The sequence below is a fragment of the Anser brachyrhynchus genome (genome assembly GCF_964034855.1).
Source record: "Anser brachyrhynchus genome assembly, chromosome: 1".
NCBI classification, from domain to species: domain Eukaryota; kingdom Metazoa; phylum Chordata; class Aves; order Anseriformes; family Anatidae; genus Anser; species Anser brachyrhynchus.
This window is the reverse complement of record NC_137694.1, coordinates 188,463,778-188,483,610: the sequence shown is the minus strand read 5'-3', so window position 1 is coordinate 188,483,610 and position 19,833 is coordinate 188,463,778. Positions and strand designations below refer to the sequence as shown.

The 19,833-nt window shown below is 41.0% G+C and overlaps 1 protein-coding gene across 6 annotated transcripts in view; it reads right to left on the bottom strand.

Annotated features, from left to right (window-relative positions):
• Window positions 1-8,656, bottom strand: part of N4BP2L2 (NEDD4 binding protein 2 like 2) — a 48,628-nt gene extending 39,972 nt beyond the window's left edge. For 2 of the 6 annotated variants that reach the window (XM_080577418.1, XM_080577421.1), the window contains exons 1-2: window positions 8,461-8,632; window positions 4,675-6,116 (exon numbers count right to left, since the gene is read on the bottom strand). In XM_080577418.1, coding sequence (XP_080433544.1) covers window positions 4,675-6,116 — 1,442 coding nt within the window. In that variant the 5' untranslated portion in view covers window positions 8,461-8,632. Of the gene's footprint in view, window positions 1-98; window positions 138-4,674; window positions 6,117-7,848; window positions 8,021-8,460 lie in introns of all 6 variants that reach the window. The other 4 variants (XM_080577419.1, XM_080577426.1, XM_080577424.1 and 1 more) reach the window with 4 other exon arrangements.
• Window positions 8,657-19,833: the final 11,177 nt, after the last annotated feature.

Genomic DNA, 19,833 nt, shown 5'->3' with positions numbered 1-19,833 from the left:
AAAACCAGGGAAGATAAATACATTTCTAACATGCAAGTCAAATTACAGATCAGTCAGTATCGATACGTGCACGTGCCCGAAATGAGCAGCAGTATTACCCAAGTGCTGTACACCTGCCTGTTCGTCCTATCCATTCCCTGCAATTGAACACAGTGGGGCAGTGACATTACAGCAGATACCAAAATTAAAGCAGCTCACTTACTTTTCCTAGACATGCTAGTTGATCTAACAGAAGGTATTAGCTCTACACACCAAACTCACCTGGAAACCAAAATGTTCATTTGAGAACTAGTCAGCAAGCTAATATGTATTTTTTCCAGCATGTACAAACATGCACAAATCCTGCTTTAATTTCAGTTCTTTAAACAGCTCCCCAAGCTGCATTCCAGTTAGCCTGCTTTCAAAGATGATTTTATAATCAAGAATAATCTTAGAATCGAATAATTTATCTATTTAAAATAGCTAACATCATAGAGAATGAACTAGACTGTAACTAAATACTACTTTAAAATCTGTAGTAGTACTAAATTATGTAAATGATGCTTTAAACACTGTTACAAACCATGTTTTTAAAGAACTGCATAATTAGAAACAATAGCACACAAGTGCTTCTACGTTCAGCTGTAAATATTCTTTTAACTTTGCCGTTCCAGAGATCCATAGGTTCAGCTTTCTGGAAGAACAGCCCCAGAAGAAGTTGACTACTTGCTTAAACACCTAGAAACAGATTTAATTTCAAATGTACTTCTTAAATGACATGAATATTTTGTTCTTTCAACTTCATTAAACTTTTTTTCAAATTCATGTTGAGGTATTTTTATGGAGAAATGTGAACTGAAATTGATGCCAATTCTAGTTGCAAAATATCCTAAAAATCCAATTCTATATTTTGTAACTTCTCCCTATGGCATTCACATTATAAAATCACATTATCAACTACTTAAAATTTTAGCAGACTTTTGTTACTTGGCCTAAAGATACCATTGCTGGGTGTCTATCTGGTCAAATTGGTTTAGGAATTTTTTAAGTTGTCAATCACTTCCAAAACGAAGGAAGAAATACAGCATTTTTCTCACATGACATTATTCCAAGGTTTTCTTGGAGATGCTTTGGATCGAGGAAGTGGTATCTGGCGAAGTACATGCACTTGTTTTCTTGTAAATTGCATTTCTCCTAGCACAAACTTAAGCATGGCAAGAGAAGGAACAAGACTGGCTTAAAATATGAAGGATGTGGGCAGCAGAGTGGTACAAGCTGGAACGAACAACTTGCAACTGGCAGCAGGGCTAGGAAACAGGGACAAGGCAAAAGAGTGAAGTGCAAGGAAGAAAATGGTACGATTATCCTGGGCATGAGACAATACTACCAGCTGAAACTGGGACAAGAAAATGAATCTAGGGAGAAAAGGGGGAAGAAGAAGGAGCTGAGAAATCCACTTCGAATTTTAGGGCCGAAGCAAAGCTGTTAGGCACAGACCAAAATCTATAGTTGGGTAAGAGCTGTTTCCAGTTTTGGGGTAAAACAGGAAAGTAGATGGATAAATAGATGGGAACTGGAATGAATCTCAGGAGGCTGTGATGTCTAGGTCAGGTGAACGTATGCAATAAATCAAGGAGATCAGGGGAAATCCCCAGTGACCAGGAAAAGGCTAATGCTATGCCCCTACTCAAGGGAAGTAAAGAGAGGGAACAAGGGAACTAGAGGCTGCTCAAACTCACCTAACTTCAGCTTCTGGTAGAACCACGGAGTGCACCCTCTTGGAATCCACTTCCAAACTTCAGAAGGAAATCAAGGGAGTCAGGAAGAGTCAAGGAGGGTTTACAACAAGTAAATTTTGCTTTATTGGCCAGACCAGACTGCACTCTGATGGAGCAACTGGCTTTGTGGATGAGGACAGAGCAACGACTGCAATGTTCTTTGAAAGCATTAAGGCTTCTGACACTTCCAGTGAGTATGTGCAGAGTACACCAGGGGCTGATCGTGGAACCAAGTTCTTCAGTATCCTCACCATTAACCTGGATGATGAGGCAGAGAACTTGCAGATGACACCAAACTGGTGGGGAGGCCGGACATACTGAGCATTAGGGCTTCTAGCCAGGAGGACACAGAAATCTGAGCACTGGGCTAAGTGAAACATCATGAAGCTCGACACGGAAAAGTGCCAAGTTCTCCACCTGGCGCAAAAGCAACCTACGCATCAGTACAGGATGGAAAGCAACTCCTTGAGCAGCCTTACTGAAAAGACCTGAGGATTATAGTACATAAACTGAAGATGAACCAACAGCGTACTCTCCACAAAAGAAGAGCAAACCACATGCTGGGCTGTATTAGGGAAAGAGCGGCCAATGGAAAAAGTGGCTCAATGGAAGCCACCACCCCCCCTCTACCTGTTTCTTGTGCGGTCGATGCTGAAATACTGGGTCCAGTTTGAGACTTCCTACTTAAAAAGTCACATTGAAAAATATGAAAGGGTTGAGCAAAATGGCTACCAAGATTGTTAAGGGGATATGACCTATGAGCACCAGAGTTTTGAGAGACTGGACACGGTACTTGCAAGTTGTCAAGGTCAGGCTAGAGAAACACAACTGGTCTGATCCAGTGATGGCAACAGTTCTGTTCTAAGCAGAAGAATGGGCTAGGTGACCTCCAGAAGTTCCTGCCAAGAAGCATGCCTGTAATTCCAAGCAGGTGTAATGACAGAGTCAAAGCAAAATGTAGACTTCATTAGAAGATTAAGGACATAGATATCAAGTTTGGGAGCAGGAGGAAAAGTGCCTATACTTACAAACCCACAGCTTGGAAAAAAAAAAAAAGCAGACTGGAATTCATGATTCCTGGGTCTCACGACTGCTCTGTCGTCATTATATACTTGGGAAATCCACTTACAAGATGCAACTCGTTCCCTTCTATTACTGACCCATAAAGATGATGTCAATTTTCTGCTTTTCCAATACGGTCATTTTGCTAGCACAAGCAGCAGAGGTTTGTCTGAAGGTGCTAAAGATGCCAAGACTGCCAAGATACCTTTGGGTAATGATGAGTCCACAGAACTGTATTTGCTGTCCTAGCCTGCACTTACAGAACTCTATGATGCTACAATTTTTTCTCCTTTCTCCCTTCAGCCCACCCCATGGTACCTGAGACCCTGGGACATGATTTCATGGGAATTAGCAATTGAACGCAAGCTTTGAACACATGAAATTGCATGCAGTTGAATACATTAAAAAACAAGTCCTGCACAGTTCAAATTCTGCACCCAAATTCCGTGACTATGGTTGACCCTGATCTCATAGTGCCCACCTTCCCATCTGCTAAATGAAATTAGTAATTTGTCTTACAAAAAGGAGATGAAGAAGCAGGAATATATTCACCAAAAAAAGCCTGAAGGTATGCAGGATCTTTCAGTTAATATGAACAACATGCTTAGAGAAAGATTCAAAGACCATTCAGCACAGAAAACATGGAAAACATTAAATAGCAACATATTTGGTAACATCCAATTCCTACACTGAATGAAGCAATATCGTTCCAAGTTTTATTTTTTTTTAATTTTCTGTGTTTTTGCATATTTAAGAAATTATTTTAACATATAATAATTATTGTAATAATACACACACAGGCACATGCAGCTTTAAAAATGTACATTTGCAAAATAGAGCTACAGGTGACTAGAGAATGTTAAAGTTATACAAATATGTGAGTCAGAAATTTCTCATAGATATTCTTCTATGATAAAGTCCCCTAAATATCAGGAAAAAAACACATGGTAATGTTACTCCCTTATACAAAAAAAAACCAAAAAACAAGGGAGAACATGACCACTTGTCTATTTAACAGACTACTAGCATACAACAGAACATAACCACAAAAGACATCCCATTCGTGTTGGACAGTACCTTGATGAAGCTCGATCAGTAAATACTGATATTGTAACTTCTTTTCTCGTATGCAGGAGAAACCTGTTTTCATTTACTACGGACAGGGCCTGTGTTCTATGCCAACCCATGTGCTTTTTACACTAGGCAAAAAGTTACTGAAAATCCAAGCTGGAGTTTGCACCTACTTTTAACTCTGTCAGAGACTTCAACAAGTATCTTCATCAGACAAAATGATACTTTTCTTGTGTGCTGTTCACAAATAAATTTAACAGACGTATAGTATGAAAAAATGGATGGGATTATTCACAATTTTATCAATCCACTGAAAACACAAATAGCAATACACAAATTGCATGTTTTCAGAGTAGCAAAATTTTTCTAATGGTCTTTGAAGATTTCTGCATCGATATAAAAAAAATACTTCTGGATCAGACAAATTACTGCTGCTAGACTTGACCAATTTTTTTTTTTTAAATGAAGGAATTTGAGAATACAAAAAGAGGCAGGCCATAACATACTAGGCTACCTGCGAGTTTCAGAATAAGATATAAAGAACATTTTAAAATTAACATAAAAAAGCTTCTGTTCATCGAAACTCTTACTAATGGAGACAAACTCCAAAGCATATGATTCCAATATTTACTGTCATTATGTCCTCACATAATAAAAATAACCGCATTTTAATAGCCTATTTTACAAACACCAAAGTTTGCCAAATGCTTGCTGATCAACTTTTTAAAAATTCTTTAAAATTTTTTATTTGAATAAGCTTCCCAAGCTTTAAGTCTTTACTTACCGAGAAAGTGTTGATTTCCCTGAACCAGGTAGGCCTCTTAGGATTAGAAGCACTTTCTGTGCACAACCAAATCTTTCCTCAGGGAACTGCACGGAAGAAAATCTGTGCATTCCTTCCACACTGTACATTTTTGGATCTTTCCAACACTCTTCTCTGGTTTCACAGAAACCATTATTTTGGGGTCCATTCTGCTCATTATTTCCATTCCTGAAGACCTGAGCACTATGGATATCAGTATGACCAACATAGCTGGCACTTGGATCAGGCAACGGACTATGACAGTTGGTATCATTACTTCCACGGTAACCACAGTAATTTTCATAAGAAAAGTCATCATGCTGAGAAGGGAAAGCCTTTGTTTTTTGTGGCAGGGAATTCAGTATCTGAAAATGAGACTGATGGTTCAGTCTAGGAGGAAGAAGCCCCTGAGGTACTATAAAAGACTCCGCTGACTGCCAGGCAGGTCTGAATTCAGGCACTGAGCTGTTCCAATACTCAGAATCTATTTGTCCATTAAAGGCATTTTCAGGTTTCCAGCCACCTGTTTCTATGACAAACTGCTGCTCACTGCTTGTTTTCTGACTTTGCTCTTCTCCAGAGAAACACTGCCCATTCCCATTAAATGGTCGCGGGCTGCCCAGCGATAAACGTTGATGATCCTCTTGCGATGTTTGACTGCAATTATATGCAGAATATTGCTCCTGAGAGGTTTCAGTTTCTTTCTCCTGAAATGTGTTTAAATTTTCACTTTCCAGCTGGTGAATTTCCTTGTAGAACTGGTTCAGTTCATCATCCATTTCTGGTACAGCAGAAGAAACAGTCTCCATCGTCTTTGCCTCTTTTCTTTTATCTCTGTTTTCATGCAGTTCACCCTGATCTCCCACGCTACTTCTACATTCACCACAACTTCCAGATTTGTCCTGTTTGTTACATTCAGCAGGCTTGTAAATCGGGCCAATAAATTCTTTGCTTGTAATGAACTCATCATCCCATTCACTTCTATTTAGTGAGAATGTTTTACTGCTACTTCTAATATTATCTTCATCGACATTATTGGATGTAAGAGGATCTTTCTCTTCTTCAACTTTAGCGTTGTTTATTGATACAAATGGAGGATTTATATTCTCTACAATCTCTGAATCAAGCGGCTGACTAAGCTGTAGATTATTTTCAGGAAGCACTTCATTCGGTGTTCCCAAGACACCCATGGGTATTTCCTCTTGCTTTTGCACTTCATGTTCCCCTTGGCTTTCTGAGACATACACTGGTGTCAAATCATTAGATGTTCTGTCAGGGTCCACTTCATCTTGAAAGCACTGGTTGTCATCCTCAGAGAGTTTCTCATAAGCCCCTTCTGTTGACTTCATTTTTTTAGAACATGGTTCAATTGGGATTTCATCCTGACACTCCAAGAGCCTTACTCTACTTTCAGCATGAAGCATCTTAGAAAAAAAATGAACACGTTATCAGCATGAACAATTTTTAAGTATAAAAATAAAGTTATTCAGGCCTATGATGGGCATCCTCAGACTCCACTGTCACAACTGAAATGTATTCAACAAGAAAAAAAAAAGCAGAGAGTAGCTACTGGAAGGCTTATTTCAACAAAATAGCCACACTACTGAACATCTTTACCTGAGAAACAGGTTAGAGCTGTACCAGTCCAGCAGTCAGACTTCATATCTTGATTCACAAATCATGCTTTTTTATGTGAATTTAATATTTGGAGGGGAAAAAAAATCCGATGAACAACCTCTGTCCTCCACTGACCTATGTGAATCTGCCAAGTGTCATAAATCTCTACTATAGAACAAACACATGCCAAACTCCAGTGCACGCTGATGCCTCACACCACCACTAAGACAACCAACGAAAATGCAAATGCTTCAGTCACAAGGATTATTTTTCTGTGATGGGAACTGGAGTCAGCTATTTCATTTAACACCAATCAAACAGATGCTGGATGGCATTTATGATTTGCTACTAGTTCAATAAAGACTTAAAATTAAATCTGCAATCTGTTATTATGTTTCTGTTTTTGGAACAACTAAAGACCTTTGTTAGGTACCAAAACCACTCAGCTGCGTATTTGTAAAAACAAACTGAAAAGGCAATCAATGCACCAAACGGATTACAATATAAAAATGAACCAGTAATTTCCAAAAAGACAGACAGGATGAGAACAATTGAAAACATATAGCAAAATAGCGTTGACCAGTGTGACACCCAGTCATGCCATTGCCTCATCCATTCTCCATCTCTCTAATAGGTGTATTTAGATTTTCCTTTGCACTCTGAAGTTGTAGACAGAATGCAATAAAAAGCAACAGCACTTAATTTATAACATGGTGACTAAGTAGCTTATTCAGCAAGCCTTTCATTAAAAAAAATATTTAAAAATGCAGTATTAAATAATAAAGTAAGTACATCTCCTACTAGCGGGTTTATTCTACTGCTGTGAACCTTGGAACATTTCAACTTTCTAGGAGTGAATGTTAATATAATGTTGCATGCTCCTCATTCTGGACAAGAAACAAAGTTTTTCTCCTCTGTCAGAAAGGGACCTGCAGGTAGTAAGTATCACAGGAAGATTTGTAAGTAATACTTTTCACCTTGTGTTCACTTGCAAAACCGACAAGAAAAGGTGCTAATCTGGGCACTTTCTCATCTACTGTACAAACAAAAGAAAAAAGAGAATTTTGCTTTCCTCAGTTCCCAAACATCTAAGCCAAGATTGTACAGTTTATATTTAACTTTAGTAATCAGCAGAGAGTGCTAATGTCAGAATGGGAAGAAACATGGCCTTGGAACTATCCTTCTTGCTTGGAGTTGGTGTAACAATGCTCTGGGTACTGTGGTCTCTCCTCCTCTCAAGAGATACAAACCATTTTACTGCTTCTCAGCTCTTCCTTTTTGCAAAGGAGAAAGTATGACTTAAATCTCTATTCTCCATCTCCCAAGAACGTTACTTTACCTCCACCCAAAAACACGGGTGGAAGAAAAACTTTGAATTATTAGTTTCTATCCTTCTCTCTCTTCTGGGACGGGGTTTAAGCAGAGCATATATTTTGACAAGGAACAAAAAAAGAGAGCATGTCTGCATGAAAGTTTCTCTAATGATGGAGGATACAGCTCTGTAACTGTGCCACCCAAGGAATACCCTTTTTTGCTAACCTTGACTCGCTCTGACTATCCTTTGGGACAGAGGCGTTGCATGTGAAAGCATTTCCACCTGCACTCTCAAGAAGGGCAGTACGGTCTGAGCATGCACGTACTGAGCCCAATCTACATGATGATCTTGCCTTTTAAATGGGATGCAGACGGGACACACAGGTCTGTCATAGTTCTGTAAGAAAACGTTTGTAGGTGTTGCACATAGGAGGCACAAGGGATTCACTCGGCTCCGCTTTAACCAACCTGCCAAACCCCCAGAAGTCCCCATCAAGCACACAACAGCCTTATTTCCAGGTGCCCAACAATTTCCCCGATGTTAACAAGAAGGGCACACGCAGCAGACCTTACAGACGAGGGCAAGGCCCTGTCTCCCTGCGCGGCCACCTCTCTGCGGGCACGGAGGCGGCGGAGCACGCAGCCCAGCGGCCCTGCCCGGGGCAGCCGTGCCCCACAGCCCCTTTCTGGCTGCGGGTAAGGGGAGGGGGGGGGGGGGGCCGCGCCTCAGCCGCTCCCTCCCCGACCCCACACCTCCCTCAGGCGGAGCCCCCGGCTCCCGCTCGGCCTCCCCGACCCCTCTCGCCGCCCCGGCCGCATGCGGGTGAGGAGACCAACCTCAGGGCCGTCCTCCGCCGCCTCAGCCGGCAGCGCGCCCCCGGCCGGCGGTGCGGAGGGCGGCGGGGCCGGGCCCTCGCTCGCAAAATGGCGCCGCCTCCCCTCTGCCCCCCCCGGCTGGCTGCCGTGGGACTTGTAGTTCCGCCCCCGCCCCACGGGGGACTACGGCTCCCAGGAGGCCTCTGGGCTGAGGGGGCGGGGAGGTGGGAGAGGGGAGGCGCGGATTGGCTGGGAGTTGGCGCGCGTGCGGGGCTCGGCGGGGAGGGGCGGGGCTTGTGTCTGAGGGGTGGGAGCATGGCGGGAGGGGCAGGGACAGGGCAGGGACAGGGCAGGGGCATGGAGGGGGAGAGGGAAGGAGACGGGGCCAGGGGACAGGGACAGGGATAGGGGTAGGGATGGGTGGCTGTCGCTGCCCCCGAGGTTGGCCACCTCATGCTGGTGGGATGAGGAAGGTTGCCCTTCATTCCTTTCCCAGGAATCCACTGATGCAGGGCTGTGGATTTGGGACTGTTTTTCTTTTTTTTTCTTTCTTTCTTTTTTTTTTTAATAATAATTATTACGTTTAACATTTTTCTCCTGTGTGGGCAGGTGTTGGGCTTGCACACAGTTAGGCCAGGGAGCTTAGGGGGTGTCTCAGTGGTTCCCTGGCTTTGGGTGCTGCTGGTGCAATAGGCACCTTTGCTGCTCTAAATCAGTATTAAAACATTCAGTGATTTATTCTTGGTGAAATAAAAAAGTCCCAGCTACCGTGCACATAGCTGCGTTTGGCAGCCCCTATTTGTGTTTCCTCTGTGTTGCTTTTCCATGCTCCTGCTCAACCCTCTGCTGCGTGTTCTGTGTGCTTTCTGTGGTCTGCCTTCCTGAAGTTGTCTGAGGATCTTTTTTTCTTCTTTTTAAATAATGAAATAAACTGTGAAAGTATATTCTGCCAAGAAGTTGGGCCTGTCAATGTTGAGTAGAGCATTATTTTCTTGGCTTTAACCTCAAAGGAGAATACTTGCTGCAATCGCCTACGTGTATCCCTGTCTGAGGTTAGCTTACTCTGATCACTATGTTAAGGATAAAATATTTTCTTCTGTAGAGTTTTCAGGATCAAAACTTTTATTTTTCTTTAAGTGGCATTGTGATTTTTGCATATAAACAACAAAGATTTGAGCAAAAAAAGATTTTGAGCAAAACAAAGATTTCCGATGAGGATTATCCCCAGTGGAAGAGCTGCACAAGCCTCCAAAATATGTGTTACACTTCTTACATGAGCTTCCAGCTTTTTCCTAAGGCATATCTAGAGTATATTCTTCCATGATGTGGCTAGGTTCTGTTTTTCAAATTTTGCAGTATTATGCAATATAAACAGTCTTTTTCCTTAGAAATAGTCTTTTAAAAATAATTTCTCAGTTTCATCGGTGCACACAACAACTCTTGTGATATGCCCATTTTAAGTATCTGCTACATGTATGCTTTCAGATCACCAAGGTAAATGTTCATATTTCAAACTTTTTGAACATTTGGTAGGAATAAAATCTCTGAAATTAGTTTATTTGCCATACATGGTAAAAAGAAAAGAGTGATTGTTAATATCCACATCAGGCATTCCTTCCAGTTAACCTTTGGGCCAAACCACAGCCTCTGTTCCTGTGACAGGTGATAGCCTTGTTTTGTTAGAAGGTATAAATGCATCCCTGGTAGCATTTTAATTTAGATCAGAAATGAGCTTTCGAAGTGAAGCTCTTGATTCTTCCTATTTATCACGCTTTGGTTTGCACTGTGGGTAGTCGCATAGTCCTGGGTTTCTTGCAGGGGAAATCAAGTCAGAGGATGCGCTGCCGGAGTGCACTTCAGCTGCTAATGTGTGTTGAATCCACAGGACCAGATTAGTGCTATTCCTGTTTAAAAGCTCCTGGTATCTATATGATGCGAATGCCAAAATCTTAGCATCCAATGCCTTTCTGTACTGCTTTGTACTTAGCGGTGCTGCAGTAGTTATGTAGATGCCACCTACGTCACTACCAGACTCGGAAAATCTGTGTGCAGCTTCTAAGGAACCAGGGTGGTGTCATCTTTTCATGCCATTCCAGACTGGAAAAACAGTGTGTGAATTCCTCTGGAAAACAGAACCAGCCCTATGTTTAGACATGGTTTGGCCTGTGGCATTAGGGCCTGAGTTTTGTAAAAAAGAGTTTTAGAAAAAAACAGGTTTTAGAAAAATGAGTCAAAAAGACAAACTCTAAAGCTGTGTTGAAGTACAGAGAAATTCGGAAGGATCTGGTCTTTCTAGCATGGGAAGTTACTTCAGGAAGGAAAAAAATAAATATAAAGAACTGACCTTTGCTACTGAGAAAAATGTATAGGTATAGGATATACCAAGGAGAATGCTATTGGAGGTAGATGGAATACTTCTAACACAACAGTTTTTGGAAATACAAACAGCTACACTGCTTTATTCTTCCATGCTTTTTATGAGATTATCTAAAAATAATAATGGCAGTCCTTAATTTTAACATTCAAAAAGGTTTTGCAACAAAGATTCTTGAGTTTTTAGAGAGTTCTTTTCTGATAGTAATGCTATTGATTATTTAATCCTAAGGGAAAAGCAATTTTCCATCAAAAATAATAATTATGGGCTTTCCTACACAAGCTAAATTGTGAAATATCTAAGTTAACCATTTACATCAAATAAGGAAGTCCTTGTACCTGTTGAAGGTAGTGTCTGGAGATCAAAGCTCTCAAGCACTTCATGTTGTGTATCTAGTAATTGTCTCAAATGTATTTCATTTGGGGAATTCTCCCAGTACTCATGTATCTAATTAAATAAGCCTCATGTTACAAATGACAATACCCTAATGTCATTTTTTCAACCTCACTGATGGTAATAAAATATGCTTTCCCTGACGATATTATTACAGCTGCTACAGATCCCATATGGGAAGGCGTTGTACCTATATCAGACCAAGCTACAAACAGTTCTCTCAGCATGCTCAGGCTGCACCAGATCATTAAAGAAGTTCCATCAGAAACAGCGGAAGAAGCTGACAGGGTAGGTAAAAGTAGTGTCGAAGGGGCTGTCATGGTGAAAATATTTACAAAGAAGCCTTAACAGGTCATGGTTTTTTTTGTGTGTGTGCGCAGAGGAGTCTGAATTTTATAAACTTATTTTTTTTAATGAGTTTTTAAGTTTGCTTAGATCTCTACCATGTACCATGTATAGTATCACCCAAACAACACTTTCTGTAACATATAATACTCACGTATTATTTTGGTGGAAACTTCTCACAGATTTAAATATATAAGGATTGTAGTAGTGAGGGTGGTCGGACACTGGGACAGGCTTCCTAGAGAGGTGGCCGATGCCCTGTGCCTTCAGTGTTCAAGAGGCATTTGGACAGTGCCCTCAATAACACGCTTTAACTTTTAGTTAGCCCTGAACAAGTCAGGCAGCTGGACTAGATGGTCTTTGAAGGTCCTCTCCAACTGAACTATTCTAATATTGCATTGGTAATAAGTTATGGAAAATTATCTGTTCTTGTGCTCCTTGACATTTATGCCATCATCTTAGTATTAGCTGATGAAATGTTATCTGTAATTGATCTAACATAGGAGTGAAAGGAATGTTTTCCACTTTCAGATTTTCCAGGCCTTGTAAGTTTAAGTTGATCTGAACATTACAGATAGCACCACAATCTGTATGCATAAGGGAAGTGAATAAAGTTATGTGGAAAAAATAAATCAGTTCTGACATTATGCAACTGGGATGTTTGAACTTGCAAATGGAGCATTTTCTCAGAGTAGTTTTGCATTTGGTTTCCTTAATTAAAAAGGGAAGAAGGCAACTGGAAGACATCCCAATCAGCAGTTATCACGGTTTACCAGTATTGGTAGTGATTGAATCCACAGCGCAGATTAAACTTACATTACAGGAAGTAGTTGCAGTAATGGACTGCTTTTTTTTCTGTCTGGGCCCAATTTCATGTTCTGCAGAAACACATGCCTTAAAGTGCAGTTTCAAATCACAAGTAAACCACATGAGCAGCTACTGTTGGAAGAGGCGCTGCTGCCACTCCCTTCCCTTACACGGGATTGCCTCTCTGCTGCCCTGTGCTAGCTTCTGTTCTTGTTGCACCACGGAGGGTCAGTGCTCCCACGTTGGCTCATCACTGGTGGGCTACGTCTGGTTGGGGCCAGGGAAGTGGGGGGAACATGGAGCTGGAGAGGTGACAGGTAGCCCTGCTCTTTTCTGCACAAGACTAATGTGCCATCTTTGTCTTCTCCTGCAAGTCTGGAACATGGCATCACAGTGCATCCAGTTGCTGAGGGAAAACTACAGAAAAAATATACTCAGTTTCTCATCTCTCAGATAGAGTCAGTCTGCACAGAGGCTATGTAAGACCAAATTTTATCATGCAAATAAATCTAGGGAGAAATACGGCAGCCAGCATGGACACTTTTAAGTCTTTGCAGAGCGTGTGTGTAATAAGTGAGTTTGGGTATGCTGTAAGGGCAGCAGGAAGAGGAATATTCTTCATACATGTCTAATTGCCAGTTTCTGTTCCATCAGGGAGGATGAGGTATTTTTAAAGAAAAACATACTTTTCTGTAAGGAAAGATTTCCCTTGAATTTGTTTCTAGAAACAACTTTAGATAAAACTTTACCAAATAATTCAGCATAAGAAAAGTAGCTGGCATGAAAAATATTAGCCCCCCCAAAAATAAATGTGGGCAAAACAATAAATGTCTGTATTTTGCCTTTTAATAGAAAAAGGTAGGCAATTGTAAGATAGATAGAACAATCAGACTCCACTTGTAGTAACAGGGAAAAAATCGAGAGAAATACCCAGAAGGCACTACTTGAGATTAGTTTTTACAGTTAAGGGTTAATACAGAATGATAACTCAGTCATTTAGATCCTTTGCTATGATCTTATCAGACTTAGCAGAGTCTTCTTGCTTCTTCTCATAACACTGTTCTTCTAAGCGTATCTTAATAAGACCTGCATTTGAGTTCAAGAGGAGTAGTTTCAGATTATATTTAATCATGTCTCTTTCTGAAGGACCTCGTGTCTTAGTTTATTTTGCCACTCTGTACTTCACTACATCTTTTTAGAAAAGGTAAAGCTTCAAGATGATTTAGGAAATAGTCTTACATAATTCCTTGAATTTAAATTGTTCTATATCTTGAGAGAGACTGGTGAACATTAAGGGAACTGGCTTACTCAACCAACTAGGAATATTGCTTGCCAGTTTTCTGAAACATTTATATGGCAGAGATATACTGATATGTAAATACCAGTTCAAAGTTTGAATAAAAATCCAGGAACCATTTCTGTTTTACTAATTTCCACAGATAAAGTGTTTTGTTTTTTTTTAATTATTATTATTTTAAAATTTCTACTTGAGTGTTAACATGGCAATTCTGTTTTACAGTTCTGATAAAGCCCTATATGTTTACCTGCTGTTTATGGAATATAGTATTTTTGGATGTATGTTATATATTCTAATAAGTGATATTTAAGCCATGGATGGACTAATATTTCTCCTCACTATAACTAGTTTTTCATTTAAATATTGTTATTTGGTTCCCTTCTAGGATAGGATGAGCCCTAGTGGAGATAAAAATTGCGGTGAGAGAATAAGAGGAACTTTTCATTAGTTTATTCTGGAGGTTTTTTAAACCTTTGAATGTGTTTTTGTGCTTTTTAAAGCTGGTCTGCATGATAAATATATTATTCTTGACAGTAAAGGTTCTGTGAGTTAGGTCTTAAGCACAATAGCAAAACAGAACTAAAATGACTGTAATATTTAACCTTTATTTTAAAGTAGAGTGCTTTAGAAAATATAACAACTGCTGGCCTCTGGCAAAGCTGAACTTATAGATTGTGAAATATTTGAGGAAAGCAGACCAAGAAAACATAATTCCAAACAATTCATATGTTTCAAAGTAGAGCAAGGGGAGTTTCTGGGAAGATGCACTCAAAATGAAGGTCTGGGCACTGTATAGTCTGCGAGAATATCTAAATAGCAGCTCGAATTTAAATAAAAATTGGAGGAGACTGAGTGTAATGCCTTTGGTAGACTTAAATTCAGTGGGATATTAAAAGAGGTAGCTTTAAATAGAGAGCAGACAATGGAATGGTGAAAGAAAATGTGTGAGCAGAAAAAAATGAGCATCAAACAGAACAACTGAAAAATACTCGGCATTTTATACAGCAGAATATATCTGAGTATTTAATGCATAATATATGAATTACTCATGGGAGGAAAACATGAAATACTATAGAAATGGAGTGCAATGTACCTATTAATAATGATGTTGACACTTCCCCTGTTCTGTGGAATACATGTTCATTTTAACTACTCAGTTGTTACTTAAAATTACTTTTATTTGAATACTTGAAGTTTAACAACTGAGATTCTCACCTTTCATGTATAACTTTCAGTAAAAACACTTTCCTCTTGAATATTTTTCCCATCTTGTCGTACTAACAGCATTGCTTAAGAATATTTAGGTAACAGCCTCTCCTCTCCCACCTCCCATCCTACATCTCAATTAAGTATGGAAAGCACTGAGATCAATTAAAAGTAACTCGGAAGAGAAACTAATTGAATTCACTGACAAACTGAGCTACTCACCAGGAAAAGAAAGACTGCTGGTACAGAATCCCAGAATACCACTGTCATACCTGTCAGCAAGGCATTAAAAAAATAATATTTCTCTTCCTCACTGCTATGTTTTTTTAGATCCCAGCTGCCAGGGGTTATGTTAGCTGTAGGTGTACGCTGTGCAGATACCTGGAGCGGTCAGCAAGAAGATTCCATGGCATTTAGCAACAAAACAGCTGTTAAGCCACACTGGAGGGGAGAAAAACAAGAACACCAAACCACCAAACTGGCATTAGAAGCCCTAAAGTTTTGTGTATTAATGCTCTCTATCTTGTTCCTGTCAGAGAGCGAGGTGGTTAGATTTGTTTACCTAAAGCATAAAAGATGCACTGGTTGGTAGCAAAATAAAGCACAGTCAATTTCTGGCTGCGGTAAAGAGACAGATTCTGTTGGGAACATTAACAATCTAAAGGATGTTTTCCACTTGTGTGTACTGTAACATGAAACATTTTATTGCTCTCTTTCCAGACATGTCTCCAAAGGCACTCTTTAGGGTGACCTCTCTCACTGACCTCTTCAGGATCTGATCTGAAGAAGAGAGGTCAGAGATAAAGACAGGTCTGCAGCTGACTTGAGATGACATGTTTGGGGAAGGGTTAATAGTTTTTGTTTTAATAGAAAGATTTACTTTAGTAGGTCATTTAATATTAATAGTGTCCCACTGTTCCTGTTAACTGCTATTACATGAAGAGAGCAGATAAGTAGATGGAGTGAATGGCTTCCTGCCATCCTCACCCTGAAAACTAGCATAGTATCACCTCTAATATATTTTCTTTTCATGAGCTATCACATACAAATTACTGACTCTTGTCTTTTTACTGGAAGACAACGACAAGACAAAGATAGATATTTTTGGCAGTCAGACTAGTCAGCATTAATATTAAAGGGCTACTCATTAAACTTTAGAATCAGTACTGCGCTTTTATTAAAGACAATACCTTTTGATCACCACATTCTTAGTCAGCTTTTCGATTTTTGTTTACAAGGAGACAGCGTTGGAAACTGAACTCACAGAGACAGTAAGAGTCTAAAATTCCACTCATCTTAAGTCACTGTTTCCATGTGGCTTCCTTGCAAATTATTTGAGACATATGAGATACTAAAATTAGTTGCAAAGTAACTCATGTTCATAATAATATCAGTCATTTATTTCAAAAACCAAACCAATAAATGAGCTATTTTTTTCTGTCTCTGAAACAAATCACTACACCTGCAAGTAGAAGCTGTATATAGGCATTAATTCTCCATCCTACATGAAAAAAACCCTATCAGAAGGACTTAGTGGAGAAATTACATGTATTTCATTTGAACTGTTTTTCTTGTAAAAGATTGTTTGATGCAATTGTTCAAGAGTCATAGTTATAAGAGAAGGAAACACAAGGGGAAGGTGGCTATGCCCATGCCAGAAACAAAAGTATTCTTTTCACACATCTGTTACACTAAGAAAGGCAGTTGAAATAAGCATGGTGAGAAAGGAAGAAAAAAAAAAAAGAAAAAAGCCCCCTTCAGTGTTAGAAATGTAACTTGTAGTTTAGACACAAATCAAAACCACATCAATTGACTTCCATTCAGATCTTTGTTATTTGTGCTGGCCCTTTGTCAGACTCTGGTGATGACTGTAGGGAGGGATTTGATCAACAGTTAGGTTACTCAGAAGCCACATATTGTTGATCTATGGGTAGGGAAGTTGGTAAAGCAAGTAACAACTTACTGCTCTCAAAAGGAGGAGTTCTTGATCTCTGCTGTGTAGATCCTTCCCTTCTTCCTTGTGTTAGCTTAGCCTCCTGTGAGCTGACTGAAATTGCCAGCCCCGACAGAGCAATATGATGTGGCTAAGCTAAAATATTTGCTGCTTCTGGAAAAAAAAAAAAAAAAGAAAAAAAAAAGAAGAAAAGAGAAGAAAAAAAGAAGGAAGGAATGAAGGAAGGAGAGAAAGAAAGAGAAAGAGAGAAGGAGAGAGAGAAAGAAAGAAGGAAAGAAAGAGGGAAGGAAGGAAGGGATTTTGCTCCCTCCAATCTTTTCCTTCCCTTGTTCTGCCTGGGGCCATACAATTCTGTCAGGCATTTTTCACTGTGGTGAATCAGTAGGGATTGCTGAGGTCTACAGCATGCAGTCGTTGTAGGACCCAGTTCTTTCCAACCTTCCTTCATCCCAATGCGGGATGCTGGGGTGGTTTGAAAGTCTATGTCAGCTCACCTGTCAGCTTTCTTCCCAAGCTCCCTGACTGTTCAGTCCTGTGACATGTATCTTAGAGCTCGTATTTAAATAAAGGCATGGCTGGTAAAGTAAGGATGTTCACCTATTCTGTTCTGAAATATCCTAAAAGTTGGAATGTCTTCATGTACTTCTCTGGTTCAAGTTCATGAGTGAAAACAATAGAGGGACTTAAGGACAAAAAATACCGACAGATTCATACATGAAAATGCCTCAGGGTTACTGTAATGAGGGAGGCGACTCAGTAAAAATGTTTAGTCGATCTTCTGGTGGTGATGTTACATTGGCAGTTGTTGTTTCTACTCCAATTCACACTGAAAGGCCAACACCAAAAAGGAGTAAGATCACTGAGCACGTGGATAAATGTAACATGTTGGGAAAGAGCCAGCATAGTTTCTGTGGGAAGAGATACTGGCAAGACTGGAGAGATTGCAGATTTCCAGCAGATTTGTGAGTCAGGAAGCACATGTACAAAGGCAATGTACTTAGGATGTACTTAGATTTTTCAAAAAGCATTTGTGAAGGCTTCTCACTGAAAGCTATTAGACAAAATTACAGCAAGTGTCCTAAGTTGAAAGTCTGGTTAAAGGATGGAAACAAGTAGAATTTGATGGTTACTTCTCAGGGGAGAGAAGAGTTAGCAATGCTGTCCTCCAGAAATGTTTGGGTTTATTGACGCTGTTTTAAGATGTTGTTTTACTCAATATCTTCATCAGTGACCCAGGAAAAGGGAATGAATGCATGCTGAGTGGTGTTTGGATGGTGTTAAACTCTGTTGGGTAGTCAATGTTGTGCTAGTGGGAGGAACTCCAGAAGGCCTCACAAAACTGAATGGGTAAAAAGATTGCAAATAGGCTTTAAAGTAGATTACTGTAAAGTAAAGCATAGGACTATCTGTGAACCCTGGAAGTCTAAACTTACTGTTGACAGCTTTCTGAAATCTTTGGCTCAAAGTGCAGCAGTGGGAAGCAAACCACTAAAAAACAACTACAAGGAAAACAACAACAACAACAACAACAACAACAACAAACAAGAAAGCAGACACCATCAGGGAGAGTACTGAGAGCAAGGCAGAAAGTAGTATGTAACTCTGTCAGAAACTTGAACTTATTCCTATCTGAAGTGAGTACAGTGTGTAGTTCTGGTCTGCAGACACAACTGAATTAAAGAATGTATTTAGAGAGATGACTAAAATAATCCAAGGGGATGGATTAGCTGTTTTACAAGGGAAGACCAAAGGGGTTTGGATTCTGATTGTGAGAAGACAGGACAGATAAATACGATCAAATTTTACAACTGAGGAAGGCCCTGCTTGAGGTGAATGCAGATACAATTCTTGACCCAGTGCAAGGGTCAATTGCAAGTAGAAATGCAAGGTATGGGTCTCACTCTGGGAAAACCACGTTGTGGGTCCTGGTGCGACTGCTGGTTACCAAATACTGGGCATCCTTACTTTTGTCTGCACTTTTAGGTGGTGGCAAAGCTAGTGGAAATGAGCCTGCTTACAGTCATCCCTGAGAGGTGCGACATCTGGGGGTGTTCAATGAAAGCGAAACCTGGTGCTTAGGGACACGGTTTAGTGGGTGACATTGGCAGTAGGGTGATGGTTGGACCAGATGATCTTGAAGGTCTTTTCCAACTTTAATGATTCTATAATTCTATGATTCTATGATTTCTTGGGGGAGAGGCTGAGTCCGCCCTCAGGAACAAACCCAGTGCTCACAAATAGCAGCTTTCTTTTAGGACTGCAACAAAGGGGACCGTGTTTTTCTCTACTTTAGGTGGCATATTGGTCCTTAACACTTCCCAAAAGCACTTTCCGAAGACACCCGCGGCAGAAGGGCTGCCGACGGGATTTCCTCAGCGTTTGAGGAGCGAGCGGCAGCCCCACGCTGCCTCCTGCCGCCCGAGCCGCCGAACCTCGGCATGGCGGCGCCTCCTCACAGCGCGGCCGCCCGCCTTCGCCACTACCACCACCACCACCGGGCCGGGGCCGAGGCCGGGCAGCTTTCACCGCCCTCGGGGCGAATCGGCCCCGGGGCACAGAGGGACGGCGGGGGGAAGGCTCGCAAGCGGCCCCGGGGCGGCGGCGAAGCGGCGCCGGGCGGGCTCCCCCCTGAGGGCTCGGCACGGTACTGCCGAAGGGCGCCGGGCGCTCGGCCCCTGAGGCCACAACGCGGGGCACGGTGCGCTGGGGACCCCGGCTGGGGCACTCTGAAAAGTGAGGGGATGGGAAACGGGGGAGGAGAGGCGTAACCTCCAAAAGGCAGGTTTCTGAGGTTTTAATCTAAATTTTAAATTTCTGCCTGGAAATGAAGGCCGGACCGTAACGGGGGAGAGGCCTCCTTAGGCAGCAGCACCTCATTTTACTGCTCAGAGCATTCGTAGCCCCAGGCATCCCGACTGCAGCTGGCAGCCCTAAGTGAGACCTCCGTCAATAAAGGGGAGCAAAATATTTGCAAAGTATGGCAACACAGCAGTTACTTCCACAGTTAAACACAAAGTT